The sequence below is a fragment of the Pipistrellus kuhlii genome, unplaced genomic scaffold (genome assembly GCF_014108245.1).
Source record: "Pipistrellus kuhlii isolate mPipKuh1 unplaced genomic scaffold, mPipKuh1.p scaffold_m20_p_91, whole genome shotgun sequence".
In the NCBI taxonomy this organism is placed as follows: Eukaryota; Metazoa; Chordata; class Mammalia; order Chiroptera; family Vespertilionidae; genus Pipistrellus; species Pipistrellus kuhlii.
The window spans coordinates 770272-785562 of record NW_023425597.1 but is presented as its reverse complement, the minus strand read 5'-3'; the positions used below and the strand labels follow the sequence as shown (position 1 = coordinate 785562).

Genomic DNA, 15291 nt, shown 5'->3' with positions numbered 1-15291 from the left:
TGTTTTTATTGACTTCAGGGAGAGACATAGAAACTTCTGTTGGTGAGAGAGAGATGTGCGCCCCCTACTGGGGATTGAACCCCAAACCCCGGCATGTTCCCTGACCGGAATTGAATGTGTAGGTGCATGGGATTACGTTCAACCAATTGAGCCCCACGGCTGGGCTATATGTGCTTTTTGAAATGAAATCTTTTGATAGATGCCCGAAGAAGGAGGTGTGTATATGTTGAATTAGATTATCAATCATTACTTAGGGTTGGAATCAGTTTGAATATAATTTCAGTCTGAATATGTTTAGGTCCTAGAAACCTCTTTTTTGTTGTTAGTCCTCACCTGAGGATATTTTTTCTTTGATTTTTAAAGAGAGTGGAAGGGAGGGGGAGAGACAGAAATTTCTATGAGAGAGATCAATTGGTTGCCTACCACACATGCCTTGATCCTGGATCCAACCCATAACAGATAACGTGCACTTGACCGAAATCAAACCTGCCTTTGACCAGAATGGAACCTGGGACCCTTCAGTCCTCGGGCTGAGGCTCTATCCCCTGAGCCTGGCTAGGACTCTTGTTAGAATTGGTAAGTGAAGGTTATGCTTAATGAGAACATTGACCACTGGTTTGGGAGCTTAACGTAAGTTACTTGGTTCTTGACATTTGTTTTCACTGATCTCTGGCTTACTGGTTCTCACACAATTACCTTCAAATGCTAAAGAATGCAGCGGTAGATTGGGTAAGGACCAATGATTGGAGCACCGCAAACGAGAGGGGCTGCCCCGGCGGCCAGTGGGCCAGGCTTTGTGGTGCTCCCCTCAGAACAGGTGGCTCCTTGGTCCCTTTGTGTGGTCCTGGGCCCTGGGCTGCTGGGACTCCATGGTGCGGAGGTGGGATCCCCATCCTTCACTTGGGTGAACCCAGCAGCTGTGCTACAGGCTTACTTTAATTCCATCTCAGTGGATGAGAATTGTAGACTAACGGGATTCTGGTCTGTCATTGGAGGTGATCTGAACCCGTTAACTGCCACGCATCCAAAACGGAAACCATCCCCACACGCCACGATGTTTTAAATTTAATTTAAAAAATCAATTTGCAATGAATATTATGAAAATAAATATATTACTCACAATTTGAATGTTCTTGAATATTTTCAGCTGAAAATTCTCACAAAAAATGATTTTAAAGTTGGTCAGGGCTGCCACTTAGGGAAAACTTTTATAGGCGCGTGTGGGGAGTGGGGAAGGTCCGCCGCTTGCGTCTGCTTATGGCGTACAGTGGGCTAATCGTTCATCTACCTCATGAAGAGACATCGGGGCTCTTTGACGTGATAAGACATGATAACGTGGTAAACATGTCAGTTGTGTTCCCCAGCTCACACTTCCTTTCTCTCTCAAGTGGCCCTATTGGAAATAATATTTCTCTAGCAGTAGACTAGATGATTTCAGTTTAGAGTTAAGGATTCAGCATAATGCTGGATAATTTGCCACGAAAATTTAAAAAAATTTCCCCTTGAAGAGTGTGTTGTTTGAGGTAAAAGTAGGACCGTGAGTTTGAGGACGAGAAGCACAGGGCTTACCGGTGCCTTCGTGCAGCGTGTGTGCCCGTCCACACGTGGAACGCGGGCTCGTGAGGGAGCCCGAATGCCGGTCTGCATTCTTCGAAGTCTTAGAACGTCTTTGCCTGCATCCCTTCCACCTTTAACTTGGCTGCCCTTTGGAAGGAGGAACATCTGATGAGGCTCGGGGCTGTGTTTCATAAATTGACGTCAACCTGGCATACTGAATTATTGTTGTGAATCCTCACCTGAGGATGCTTTTTCCATTGCTTTTCAGAGAGAACGAAAATAAGGGAAGGATGGGGAGGGAGGGAGAGAGAAGCATCGTTGTGGGAGACACATTGACCAAGCCCACGGCCCTTAAGTTTGTGGGCTCTAACCACTGAGCACACTCAACGGAACCATAGGGGTTTTTTATTTATTTATTTATATTTATTTATTTATTTATTTTTAAATTTTACTTTATTGATTTTTCACAGAGAGGAAGAGAGAGGGATAGAGAGTTAGAAACATCGATGAGAGAGAGAATCATCGATCAGCTGCCTCTTGCACACCCCCCACTGGGGATGTGCCCGCAACCAAGGTACATGCCCTTGACTGGAATCGAACTTGGGACTCTTCAGTGAATGATGCTCTATTCACTGAGCCAAACTGGTTAGGGCATGTCTGTGTGTCTTAAAAAAAAAAAAAAAAAAAGTTCTTGCCAATAAATGCTTTGAATTGCTCTAAAGTAGTTGGCCTGGCATAAACATATATTCCTGTTGCCAGAACTTACAAAGACAAGGCAAATTAGAATTGCTTTTATTCTGAAGGCTGGTCATTTTAGTCCCAACAAGAGAAATGTTTGTGAGTCAAGTGTGCACACACTGACAAGTACATTCCCTAATGTGGGGTTTGAGCTTTGATAAGTGTGTGCACATGGGTGACGGTGCCCCATTCGAGATTTCGGACTTTTCATCGCCCAGAAAGTCCCTCTCCCCTGCCGCCCCAGTAAGTAGCTGGCATCCCCATGGACAGTGCTAGTGGAAGGGTGCATTTGACAAACGATTTGTTTGATTGCTGAGGGGTGGTAACTGTTTCAACTCTTCCTTTACTTGCAGGAGATAAAGACATTCAGATGGCAGATAACAGGTAAGCCAGAATGAACATTCTAGTGGTGAGCTGCAGGCAAGCCTTTGGTTCCTGTGGCGGCTGACAGAGCCGCGGGGGGCGCTGTCCTCCAGCTGGGGAAGGTGGCTAGTCTTGGTCAGCAGCCGTGCAGACCAGGGTCCTTGTTGGTTGGGTAGTGGGTTTGGTTTCAGAGCAGGGAGATTATTTGGGGAAAGAAATGGTAGAGGAAAGAATGTAGAAGCTTTGACGAGGGTTGGAAATTAGAACTGTTGGGAGTGGCATGTGGGGGCCCAGGGTGAGGATGGGGTGGTTAAGTTATGTACCACATGTGTCTGTAGTTCTCGTCCATCAAATCTGAAGTCTCTATTGACGCCTCTGACGTGTTAAGTGTGAAGAACGCCCTGTGCTACTTAACTTTGGGGCTTTGTCCACAGTAACCCTTCCTTACGGAACATGTTGCTCTAGCTTTTCAGATGGGGCTCCTTCAGATTCCTCGGAAGCTGCTAAAGATGCCAGTGCTACAGGTCAGTCCCCGCGGGAGGGTGTCCCCAGGAGAGCTGGCGGGCAGGCGGGTCTGCGCCCGGGATTCGGCACCATCTGCGGCGGGAAGAGCAGCTGCTCTGACAAAGGGCTCCTCAGAGCCGGGGAGAACCTGGTGATGAGATGAGAACCAGGACACTGCCTGAAAGTGTCACGGGCGGTTCAGACTTGGCAGAGGTCACGCGCCTACCTCCTGGCGTCAGCGGTGACTCATGAATGACCAGGCTCTTTCCATCCGATGGTTCTGAAGCAGATCCCAGATCCCCATTTTTGCACAAGTTCACAGGACCCTTTCCCCTTCCAGTTCCAAAAGGCCCCCTGAATTTTTTTATGGATATATTGGCTAAGATAGTCGCTAAAACAATTTAGTGGAAATCCCCGAACACTGGGAGGATTCCTCATAAGCACCACCAGAAGCACATCGATGCGGCGGTGTGTGGGGTCGTGTCTGTACCTCCTCTTACCCCGCGGTTCCTCACGGCCCTGCTCCCCGCAGGCCTAGCTCGTGGGAAGTCTCCCAGCCCCTTCCCCTCAGCGCAGTGGCACGGTGCCCGGCGTCTTGTGGAATGCCCGTGCTCTGGACTGCTCTGCCTTCCCTCCTGAGAGTCAGGGAGAACTTTTTGCAAGACGGCCACATGGGGGACCTTGTGCAGCGGAAAGTGCAGTTGGGCCGTGGCAGGTGCTGGCGTTGGTGACGCGTTAAGACAGCGTCTGCCAGGCCTCCGTGGTGAGGGTCCTTCTGTTAAAGGCCGCGCTGGCCCCGTGGGCCGTTCTCCCGAGGCGCTCCCCTGGTGTCGGCACCATGGTGATCCTCGCTGCATCGGTAATGGCCTGGGGCTGTGCCGCCGCAGACCACAGCTGTTACTGTAGGGACGGGGGTCACTTGCCTGTCAGTGTTGAGAGTTGCTATTGCTACTCTCTTGGGTGCACGATTTGTCCCCCTGAAGAGTGGGTCCTTCAGGCTGGCTGTGTCCCATTACTTGCAGTGCTTTTTTGGAGTAGCTTTGTGCACAAGCCATGGTCCATTTTCCTTTGAACTTGCCTTGCCCCGACTTGGCTCTGTCAGTTGTCTAGGGGCTCTGTCTTTGTTGGTGGGAGAGAGAGAGAAACCAAAGTGTAGGTGAGAGGTGTGTGCACACAGTGTACGGTTGTGTGTGGACACAGTTGCGGATGTTAAACACAGCGCTTCCTGTGGTGGTTGCGTGTAGCTAACTGGTGGCCTGCTTGGTGCGCTCTGCTTGCCCACGCACGTTCCCACCAGGGCTGCTGCGCCCCGTGAGTCTGTCTGGCTGCACAGTGGCAGGAAGAGGGGCCAGCTCAGCAAATGAGTCTGTGCCGTGACCGCAGTGGCCCAGGCGGTCACAGTGCAGCAGGGTGACGCTCCCCTCCTGCGAGGGCCATGTGGCCTCTGCGAGGAGCTGGTCAGGACAGCGGTGCAGGAGGGGGTGTGCGCAGGAGGATGGTGCCGTGAGACCAGAGGGCACTTGGGAAGTCGCACCAGGGAACTGATGGGTGAGGCCGGGCTTTCCGGGCTGTGTGCCGGGCACACGTGGGCACTGACTCACTCTGAGGAGCCGTCGGTTTACCCCTGTCCTTGGCTTCTGCGCCCACGTGGGACTTGGGGCGTGGAGTCAAGGTGATGGGAAACGGCGGTGTCCTTGGTTGGGAGATTTGGAGCTTACGCAGCCACGATGAGACCAGAAGTCTCTAGGGCCCTCTCAGGCTGTATCACCCGCTCTGGGGATGAACAGACTATCCGGTGCCTTCGGAGGGCACCTCAGGTGGTGTTTTCCCCAGCCACAGGCCATGTTTAGCAGCTCAGTAGGTGAGCAGGCTCAGAGGCGGTGTGGGGATGGGGCTTGGCTGCACGGGTGGGCGTGTGGTGATTGTTCCGCCTTGTCTCCAACGTGCAGAGAAGCTCACCGACCAGGTGATGCAGAACCCCCAGGTGCTGGCAGCCTTGCAGGAGCGGCTCGACAGCGTCTCCCACACTCCTTCCAGCTACATCGAGACGTAAGTGCCTGGGCGTGAGGCGTGGTCCACTTCCGGGAACGGAGGAGGGAAGCGACTGCCCTGTCCTTAAATTGGAATGGTGCTTCCATCCGGCAGAGCCTGCTGAGCCAGGCTCTGGTTCCGGCGAGGCGTGCTGGCTCGGGTTCAGGGTCGGGCCGAGGGGCTCAGACCTGTAGAAAGCACGCAGCAGGAGGGCGCTCTGACCACTGGGCCCGTAGTGGCGATTGCAGCCTGTGAGCCAGCAGCACAGGGACGGAGTTGGCTGGACCGGGTGCCGGTGAGGGCGGAAGGCTTTCTCTCCTGGTGGCTGTCAGCTGCCAGCCACTCCTCCCGGACTCACCTGCCGCGCCTGCAGCACCACCAGCGGCTCTTCCAGGAGAGGCGTGTCGTGGAGCCGCCAGCAAAGGCAGCGCTCTTCCGGCCGGTGGCCTTCCTTCTGCAGGACGCCCCACTCTCCGAGTTCCGGTGCACGGCTCCCCGTGTTGCAGGCTGTTGGGGGGAGGGGGGCCTTAGGTCCGCTTTGCCCAGATAGAAGGCCCTTGGCAGCTGGCTGGAGCCTCTGCAGGCTGTCAGTGCTTCAGAGCGGGGCCAGGGTTTGTGGGCAGACACGCTGCACGGGAAGTGCCTGTTGTGGGAGGCTGCTGTTCTGTCGCTGCCTCCGATGGCCAGGTCACAGCAGGGACCAGTGTGCTTGGGGCCTTCGGCTCTCACTGCACGAGGAACACAAGTTAGAAAGTGATTTCAAGACGTGTAGCTTGTGCAGGGAAGCGGGCGGGGCAGTGCGTGTCCTCTTGTGAACCCGCTGCCTGTGCCCGCCTCCCGCACTCGGCCGGGGCGTGACCCCTCACGCTCAGGTGGCCTGGGTACGGCTTACCCAGCGCGGGGTCCTTGGTGAGCCACAGCAGCAGGACAGCAGTGCTTTGTCATTGACGTTCCTTTGGACGTTGAATGAGACTGGACAGCCCTAGCTGGTGTGGCTCAGTTGGATGGGTGTTGTCCCCGTACCCAAAGGTTGCTTGTTCGATACCCAGTCAGGGCACATGCCCGGGTTGTGAGGTTAATCCCTGGTGGGGACATGGTGGAGGCAGCCGATCAGTGTTCTGCTCTCATCAATGCTTCTCTTACTCTCCTTTCCTCTCTCAAAATCAACGAAAATATCTTAAAAATTAAGAGGGTTCTTCTGTGTTTGATTTTTATTTTGTGAATTATTTCCTCAGCTTCCTTCACACTGTTTTTTCTCCCTGTTGGGATGTGTGTCCCTCTTAAAATACATTTCTATTGATTTCAGAGAGGAAGGAGAGGGAGCGAGAGAGAGAAACAGGAGTGATGAGAGAGCATCGTGGCTCGGCTGCCTCCTGTAAGTCCCCCACTGGGGATCGAGCCCACCACCCAGGCCTGTTCCCTGACCAGGAATTGAGCTGTGACCTCCTGGTTCATAGGTCTACACGCAGCCACTGAGCCCGCCGGTTGGGCCTTTGTAAACGGTTTTAGCTCTTTTTCATAGCAAGGATGTTAATTCTGTGTTAACCTAAATTTATTCTATAAAACAGAAAAGCATACCACTTTGGTTTTGTAAGCATGTGGCAGTTTCTTTTCTGCTTTCTCTTTAGTTTACCTAAAGCTGTGAAAAGAAGAATCAACGCATTGAAACAGCTTCAGGTGAAGTGTGCTCACATAGAAGCCAAGTTCTACGAGGAGGTCCATGACCTGGAGAGGAAGTACGCGGCACTCTACCAGCCTCTCTTCGACAAGGTGGGCGCCCCCGCTTCGCGCGGCTCAGACCTGCCCAGGAAATGGCCCCGAGCTGCGCTTAAGTCCCAGGCCGAGTCTTAGAAGGCTTCAGCCTTCTCGTGGGCCTGCCTTTCCAAGTGATAACTAAGAAGATCTGCTCTCATCTAGAGAAGGGAGTTTGTCACTGGTGACGTGGAGCCGACAGATGCGGAGTCGGAGTGGCACAGCGAGAACGAAGAGGAGGACAAACTGGCTGTAAGTTGTGCTCTCAGTGAGCGCCGCCTGCGTTCTCTCCCGGTACAAGTCTGACCTGGCGGAGAAAGCTCTCTCGGGAAGTGCTGCTTCGCCCCGAGGCCAGGCGCTGGGGTTCTTCGTGGCTGGATACCGAGCAGCTGCGGGCCTGGCGTCTGACGGCGCCATCAGCTCGTGCAGTGGCCCAGGCAGTCTCCCCACCCCGCTCAGTGACCTGAACAGCTCTGCACTGTCTGCATTGAGATCCCAGAGCCAATGAGCGAGGTTGTCAAGCCTCAGTGACAGGCTTCGCCAGGCGTGCGGTGCTGGGCACAGCAGGCGGGTGTGGTGAGGAGGGTGTATCGGGAACTCCCTCACCACTGGCCCCGTTAGGTCAGTGGGTTACTGGTCCTTTCCGTGACGGGCCCGTCCTTCACATGCTCGCAGTCTTTTGCCTGCCGGTCCCGTTCCAGTGCCATCGGTTCACTGTCAGCCTGACCTTGTGTTTGGGAGACAAGGAGCATCTGTCTGGAAAGCTCCCTTTCAGGGGCGTTTTGAGGCGTGTGCTAGTTTTGGTAGCCATGTGTGTGGGTCTAAAGACATGCAGAGCCTGACCTGCTTGTAGCTGTGGCTGCCGGTCAGTGTCCTTGTGAATCAGGTCCTTCTGTTCAAGAAAAACCTGCCTCTGCCGTTTCCTGGGCAGGTCCCCGGGGCACAGCCCTTGCACCTTCCCGCGGCCTGTGCACACGTCTCCCTCCCTCCAGGGCCCTGTGTCTACACGGGCACTGGCCTCTCTGGTCACCACCTGGTTGGGCACATGCCTCCGGCTGCGGTGGCGGGTAGAGCCATCTCCCTGGCCATGGTGCACAAATGGCTGGCGGTTCTGGTTGCAGAAGCCACTGGAGTTCATTCCAGGTGGGGGCCTTGTGGGGCCAGCACTGCATGGCCTTTCCGGTATGTGGTCTTTGACCCCTCTTTTTCCACCAATTTAAATTCTTTGGCCGAATTGTGTCTGGGCCGAGTGCCTTGAATGCTTTGTCTCGGAAACCTTTACATCGTGCATGCAGGGTCAAAGGACACGGGTTTGCGATAGTGTCTGTGCGGGTTCTGGAAGGGTCCTCTGCGTCAGCCGTGGAATGTTGGTGAGTTGCTGCTGTGTGGTGACTACTGTCCTCACCGTTGCTCCTAGGGAGACATGAAAAGCAAAGTGGTCATCGCGGAGAAAGAAGCCGAGGCGGCGGAGGAGCCGGCCCCCAAAGGGATTCCCGAGTTCTGGTTCACCATCTTCAGAAACGTGGACATGCTGAGCGAGCTGGTCCAGGTGAGCACGCTTCTCCCGGGCGGAAGGGTGGTCTTCAGACGGGGTGAGCTGCTCGCTGGGGTTCCTCGGTGGTGCACTGTGGGTGGAAGGCACTCTGGCCCCTCCCAGGAGGGCTGTTCTGGTGCGAACCCAGTCACACCTCTGCTACTGCCGCCTGAGCCGTTGCCCTGCGGCCGCCTCCTGGGAAGGGCTGTGGCCTCAGCCAGAAAGCCTGTCAGCAGGTTCCAGCCCCCTTCCATTTCTTGTTCTTCCTTTTAAAAAAGTTCATGGCTTTTTTTTGTCTTTGTTTTGTTTTTTAACATTGATTTTAGAGAAGAGGGAGGGAGGGGGGAAGAAAGAAGCATAAAGATCAGTTTGTTCACGTATTTCTGCCTTCATTGGTTGCCCCTTGTGTGTGCCCGGCTGGAGACGGAACCTGCAGCCTTGTGCACTGACCCTGATCACCCAGCGAGGGCAGCCCTTCTCCAGCTCACTGATGTGGACGGGGGCAGTGAGGGCTGTGAATGTACGCGCGCGCTAACACGTGCTGGTTACACTTCTCCGTCGGTGGGCATTTGAACCGTGAAGCACGCCCGTCGGGCAGTGTCCATGGCAGAGACTCAGGAAAGGGTGTGAGGGTGCGTTTCCTGCTCTCCTTCAGCTGACAGGCTGCGTCTGAAGCACGTGCCTGCTGTAGCCTGTGTTCCTGCCCGAGCCCCTTCACACAGAAGTTCAGGTCGGATTTAGGAAAACCAGATCCTGCCACGCGCCAGAAACTCATTGGGAAGATTTTGTGCTCTGTGCAGACCACCCAGGCTGCTTTTTAGAATCACCTGGGCACCCCTGCCCCCAAAAAATGATTTCATTGATGTCAGAAAGGAAGGCAGAGGGGGGGAGAGAGAGAGAGAAACATCAGTGATGAGAGAGAATCATGGATCACAACCCGGGAATTGAATTGCGACCACTGGTTCATAGGTTGACATTCAACTACTGAGCCATGCCATCCGGGCACCTGGGCAGCTTTTAAAACAACAGCAAAGAAAAACAAAACAAAATTCAGTAGCAGCCTCCATGCCTCTGTCTCCACGTCACTGGCAGTCCCCGGTGTCGGTAGAAGTTCCCAGATTCTGGGGTGCCCCGGGGCGGGAAGTCCCTACGCAGAGGACTGGGTGGTGCTCAGACCTCGGTGGGTGTGCCATCCCTGCAGCACGCAGGCCTGGTTTCTCGGGTCTGGGTGGGCCTGAGGGACTGCTTTGCGGTGTGCCACTGGTGGTACCCGTGCTGCTGGGTGTGTGGCAGGCTTGTCAGTAGCAGAGAGGTGTGACTGGGTCCGCACCAGAATTTGGGGCCAGTAGGTGACTGACTATAACCTGGCTCCTGGTGCTGGGGTGGCGTGGCTGCTGCCTCCATGCAGCTCCTGGTGTTGAGGGCAGTAGGAAGCTTAGGCCTGCTTCCGAGAGGCGTCACCTTCATTCTCCCAGCACCTCTGGGGTCACCGCCTACTTTCCTGTGTGCAGCGTGTCTGAAAGCTGCGGGAAGACCAGCTGGCGTGTCCAGAGCGTTTCTCTATAGGAGGGAGAGGGAGAGGTCGTTGGCACTGACCTGACAGTGTTTGTGGCCTGCGGTGCCATTCGGGTCAGACGTTAACTCCCGAAGATGGGCTCAACGAGTGCTTGGTGCTCGGCATGGGGGTGGCAGAGCGGGTGCTGCAGGAGGATTGAGAGGGTCTGGACAGCAGCTCCCGCTCAGCCCTCGTGCCCAGGGCTGGGCTTGTGGCCCATTCGGAGCTGTCATCGGGCTCAGTCGGGACCACCGCGGAGTTCTTGTCCTCGAGGCCGGAGGGGCACGGTGTCATTTCATGGCCGGGACATGGCAGAGGGCACTGCGGGTGAGGGAGAAGTGGACGGTCCCACATGAGGGCAGCTCGCTGGCAGCATGCTGGTGGTGACGTTCCCCTTGGCCTTTGGCATGAGACACGGCACACCAGTGACGTGCAGTCTGAGCCGGTGTTCTCTGGGGGCAGTTCTGACATCTCAAACTGCCGTGGCTTTTGTCTAGACGTGCTATGGGCCTGGCTGTTGCTGTTTTGTTATTCTATGTCTATGTCAAAAGAATTTGATATTGGGAACTTGATATTTATCAGGCTCGATTCTTAGAACTTGGTGGAACCTCAAGAGATCTTTCAGTTCAGTCCCCAGGCTTCAGGGGCAAAGAAATAACTGTTTGCTCTGGCCGGTGCGGCTCAGTGGTTGGCATATCAACCTGGGCACAGACAAAGGTGGTGGGTTTGATCCCTGGGTGCATGTGGGAGGCACCCTATCAATGTTTCTCTCTCTCTCCCTCTCTTTCCTCCCTTCCTCTCATAATATCAAGAAGTCACGCAAATGGAGCACTTCTGGTTAGAATGTGGTTGTGGGTTTCGAGTCTCGTCTTCCTTTTCTGTTCTCTCTCGGACTTCCTCAGAGGAAGACGTTGGTAAACTGCGTTTGAGTGACACTCAGGGTAAACTTGTGCAGCCAGTGTTGGAAGCTCTCGGGTGATCCCTGGGCTGCAGGCCTCTGGCACGCCTCGTGGCTGTGTTGTGGGTTTGGGAGATTTAGTGCCACCTGCTAATGGCGGTGGGATGGGAGTTTGGTTGATCCAGGTGATTCTGTGATTCTGTCTCTTCAGAGTGCTCAGGATCAGAGTGCTGGCTGATGGCACCGAGCCCCAGCACTGCACTGTGAGAGCAGCCAGGCCCTGGTCTCAGTGTTGAAGGCACTGCCCCTCAGACCAGTTGTCAGGCAGCAGCTTGCGTGGCTCCCAGGAGTCATTCCTTGGCAAGAAGAGGACCCACCAGGGCCCCGCGTCCACCACCCAAAGGGACACAGCAGCAACGCGGCAAGGACGGGTGTGGTCTCAGAAAGCTCAGGTTTCTTCTTCTCTTTGTGCGTAGGAATACGATGAGCCAATCTTGAAACACCTGCAGGATATTAAAGTGAAGTTTTCAGACCCCGGACAGCCTATGGTGAGTACCGACGGCGCTCCTGGGGGGAGTCGGGGCGTCAGGCCACGGAAGGTAAAGTAGGGGCTTGGGTCCAGGCAAGAAGACAGCCCATCACTCATGTGCGTGACATGAGCCAGATGCCTCCTGAGGATTCGGGCAGCCTGGCAGGGGGGGCAGATGCAGGAGCCGGCAGGGTTGGACTCCTCCGTCCCACATGGTGTCCACTTAGGTGCCGTGGCTTCTCACTAGCTCGTGCCTCTGCCATCCTGTCCCTGAGTGGCTCCTGGGTTTTTGAGGATCTCGTGTCTTTGAAATGGTTTGAAAGGAGGTAAGGATAGACTGGTTGAGTGTGAGCAGCACTGGACAGGGACCTCCCAGTGTCTGTTCCCCCAGCACCTGCAGAGCACCTGGCCCGGGCCTGGGTTGGAGCTCATCTCGTCCATCAAGAGGTCATGGTTTCGATGCCCAGTTAGGGCACCACCCAGGCTAAGGTTGGATCCCTAGTCAGGGCGTGTGCGGGAGGCAACTGGTTGATGTTCCTATCTCACATCAGTGCTCCTCCTCTCTCTCTCTCCCTCCTCCCCCCTTTCCTCTTTCTCTAAAAAAGCAATAAAAACATCCTCGAATGCAGATAAGACTAAAAATATGATCCCCTGCCCTCACTTGTCACAAACCCCCCTTTCCAGGTCACCGAGTGTTAGTGCGTGTGGGGGTCTGCCTGCCAGTGAGGCTCAGCCAGCTCCCTCTTCTCCGGGAGCCGGCTCGCAGGAGCGCTGTTCGTGGCCTGTTGGTCTGGCTCCATTCCGGCGCCACAGCAGTCCCCACGACACGCGGCTGACTGGCTCATGGTGGCTCTCAGGTTCGGGTCTTGGAGACAGCACCTGTGCTGTGGGCTGAGGGCCTTGGCCAGGAGCTAGCCTGGCCTTTGTCCCTCCTGTCACAGAGCACCAGCCCAGGTAGGGGACGGGGCCAGTGTGACTGGGAGTTCTCTTCCTTAGGCTACAGGTGGACAGGGAGACATGCCTATGTATGTCCCTTCCCCTCCCTGCTGTGCTCCGGGAGTGACATCCGCCCTCCCTCTGCAGGTGAGGGGTGGGCCTGAGCCACAGATGCCTCTTCAGGCTGAGGGCCACTCTGGTGTCCAGGCGACTCCTTCCTCCTCCGGCAGCCTCTGGGCTAGCCTGGGCCCTCCTCTCAGCCCCTCCCAGTCTGGGCTCCTCTGTGCAGAGGCTTTGTCAGGGCGCCCCCCGGGGACCGCCTGTGGCCATGGCAGTCTGATAGATGTGAATGCTCTTTCCCGTGTGAGCACTAAGATTCCGCGAGTTTTTTCCTTCCAGTGCTTTCTCGCCTGTCACTCATCTGGATTCACTTTATTGGCGTTTCCTTTTTCGTTGGTTCCCTTCCTTTCTCGCAATGTGTCGGATGTGGCTCCCCGAGGAGGAGAGCCCGAGCGGGGAGGCCATGAGCCAGTGTTCCTCGTGGTCCTGGTGCTCACTCTGGAAACTTGGGAAATCAGATGGTCTCCAGCGCCTAGAGAGATGCCCCAGCCCGTCTCCCTCAGCCTCGTCCTGTCAAGTGTCTGAAATACCTAGGACATTAGAGCCCAAAGAGAAAGCCCAGCTTCAGAATGGAGGGCCCAGCGCCCCGCCCCCACCTCCCTTCCCCTCTCCGCGGCCACTGCCCCCACGCGGCAGCCAGGGGCGTGAAGTGAGGGCCTGAGACACTGTTTGCTGCTCTTCCACACCACGCGCTCGCTGGGTGGGACGGCATCCTTCCTGCACCTGTTGGGGTAGATGGTTCCTTCGCATTCCCTGTATGCCCACCCCGCCCGCTCTGAATGGCTGCATCGTGGTCAGTCAGCGTCCTGGAACCCGGATCTTTGTTGAAGCTTCTGACAGGCTGTTCGTGGAATGCCTGGGCCAGTGGAGGTGAGCATCAGTGAGGCCCAGAGGCCGTCAGTCTGCTCCTGCTGGCAATATGTCTTTGCACTCCCTTTTTGTAATAGCGATCTTTATTGGTCTCTATTTTGGAGTAACTCCAAGCAGCACAGAGAATCTTCTAGTCTCGGTGTGACTGTGGCGAAGACAGCAGCAGCGACTCTACTGCTGGGTAGAGATCACCATTAACAAGTGTGGGATCGGGCACGAAGGCGGAGGCCTCACCCTTGGGCCTTTTTGTTGGTCCGTTAGACACTAGTTCACCCCAGTGTCTTTGGGTCACTCTGTCACGTGTCAAACACAAGGCCCGAGGGCCAAATCCGTCCCGCCAGGCCTTCCTTGCAATGTGGCCCGCACCGCGCTGTCATCACTGCACTCCGCTGCGTTTCCATCACAATGACAGTTTATGACTGTTCAGTAAACTATTCGGCCCGCGATTTAGGCTGGATTTTAGATTTTGGCCCCTTCTCTGATTGAGTTCGACACCCCTACTAAACAGGCCACGGGAAAGGGAAAGTCAGAAAACGGGAAGAAGAGAAGTGACACTGGGTGGTAGGACCTGAGGGGAGGGGAAAGGGAAGAACTCTCCCCGACAGACTGGGTGCGGAAGGACCGAATCCCACACAGTGCTTGTTCGCCCTGCGGGCCCACGTTGTGGGCATGGCCCAGTGGTCCCTCCCATCTCCGTCTTTACGCTGGGAGGGAGGGACAGGGACCCGGTTCCCACGGCGTCCTCCCTGTCCTGCTGAGCCTGGACCCGCCAGACCAGTGTCTTGTATTTGTTGATCATCCTTCCTCTCCAGCCCCCGTGGCTCTGAAAGGCCAGGGGACATCTCCTGGCCAGACCCTCTGCCATTCCTCCAGCACTGACTGGCGCTCCCGTCTGTGCGCTTCTGCTGTCGTGGCCTCTCTCCCTTCACCCCTTCTTCGGAGAAGCCTGTCTCACTCCCCTTTTGTGTTCTGAGTGCTGCGTCCATGGATCAATCTTCAGTCGGGAGGGGGGTGTCATTTTCACTGCACAGATGAGGAAGGCGCAGAAACTTCCCAAAACCACACAGTGACCTGAGCAGTGGGGTTGCCCCCGGCAGTCTGAACTCCGATGTGGCCTTCACAGCCGCTCGTTCCTCAACCAGGACAGGCTTCTCTGTCCTTGGTCAGCGGGCGGAGGCGAGGGGACGCGCACAGCTTCCTGCGTCCACTCAGCATCTCCTCGAGTAGAAGGCCTTCCTCAGGACAGGAATGAGGTCACAGGCGGTGTCTATTTCATTACTTACTTAGGTATTGCCTAGTCACCTTCAGAAAGCTATTTACAGCCCAACCAGTGTGGCTCAGCCATTGAGCATTGATCCGGGAAGCGAGGTCACTGGTTGGGGTCCCGGTGGTCGGGATGCAGGCTCGATCCCGTGTGGGGCATGCAGGAGGCAGCCGATTCATGATTCTCTCATCGTTGATGTTTCTATCTCTCCCTTTTCCTTCCTCTATGAAATCAATAAAAATGTATTTTTAAAAAACGTATAGGCCTGGCTGGTTTGGCTCAGTAGCTAGAGTGTCAGCCTGTGGACTGAGGTTTGCTGAGTTCAGTTCAGTCCGGGGCACATGCCTGGGTTGCAGGCTCAATCCCCAGTTGGGGGCAAGTGGGAGGCAACTGATTGGTGATTTCTCGCTCATCATGATGTTTGTCTCTCCCTTTCCCTTCCTCTCTGGAATCAGTAATAATAAAGGAATATGCAAATTGTCTAGGATGCCATCACGACTAGTAGGTTGCCTGTGGCGACAAGGCCGGCAGGGGAGTTAGTGAGGGACTACCAAACGACTAAACAGAAGGCTGTGGGGTGACAAGGTTGGCAGGGGGGAGGGTAGAGGGGGGTAATAGGGGTGACCAGACCATGGGGGGC

The 15291-nt window shown here is 55.4% G+C and overlaps 1 protein-coding gene across 4 annotated transcripts in view; it reads left to right on the top strand.

Annotated features, from left to right (window-relative positions):
* Nucleotides 1-15291, top strand: part of NAP1L4 (nucleosome assembly protein 1 like 4) — a 31331-nt gene that overhangs the window by 3672 nt on the left and 12368 nt on the right. For all 4 annotated transcript variants that reach the window (XM_045578259.1, XM_045578258.1, XM_045578257.1 and 1 more), the window contains exons 2-8: nucleotides 2649-2679; nucleotides 3124-3182; nucleotides 5112-5211; nucleotides 6822-6963; nucleotides 7111-7197; nucleotides 8363-8494; nucleotides 11409-11480. In XM_045578259.1, the coding sequence (XP_045434215.1) occupies nucleotides 2666-2679; nucleotides 3124-3182; nucleotides 5112-5211; nucleotides 6822-6963; nucleotides 7111-7197; nucleotides 8363-8494; nucleotides 11409-11480 (606 nt within the window). In that variant the 5' untranslated portion in view covers nucleotides 2649-2665. The remainder of the gene's footprint in view (nucleotides 1-2648; nucleotides 2680-3123; nucleotides 3183-5111; nucleotides 5212-6821; nucleotides 6964-7110; nucleotides 7198-8362; nucleotides 8495-11408; nucleotides 11481-15291) is intronic.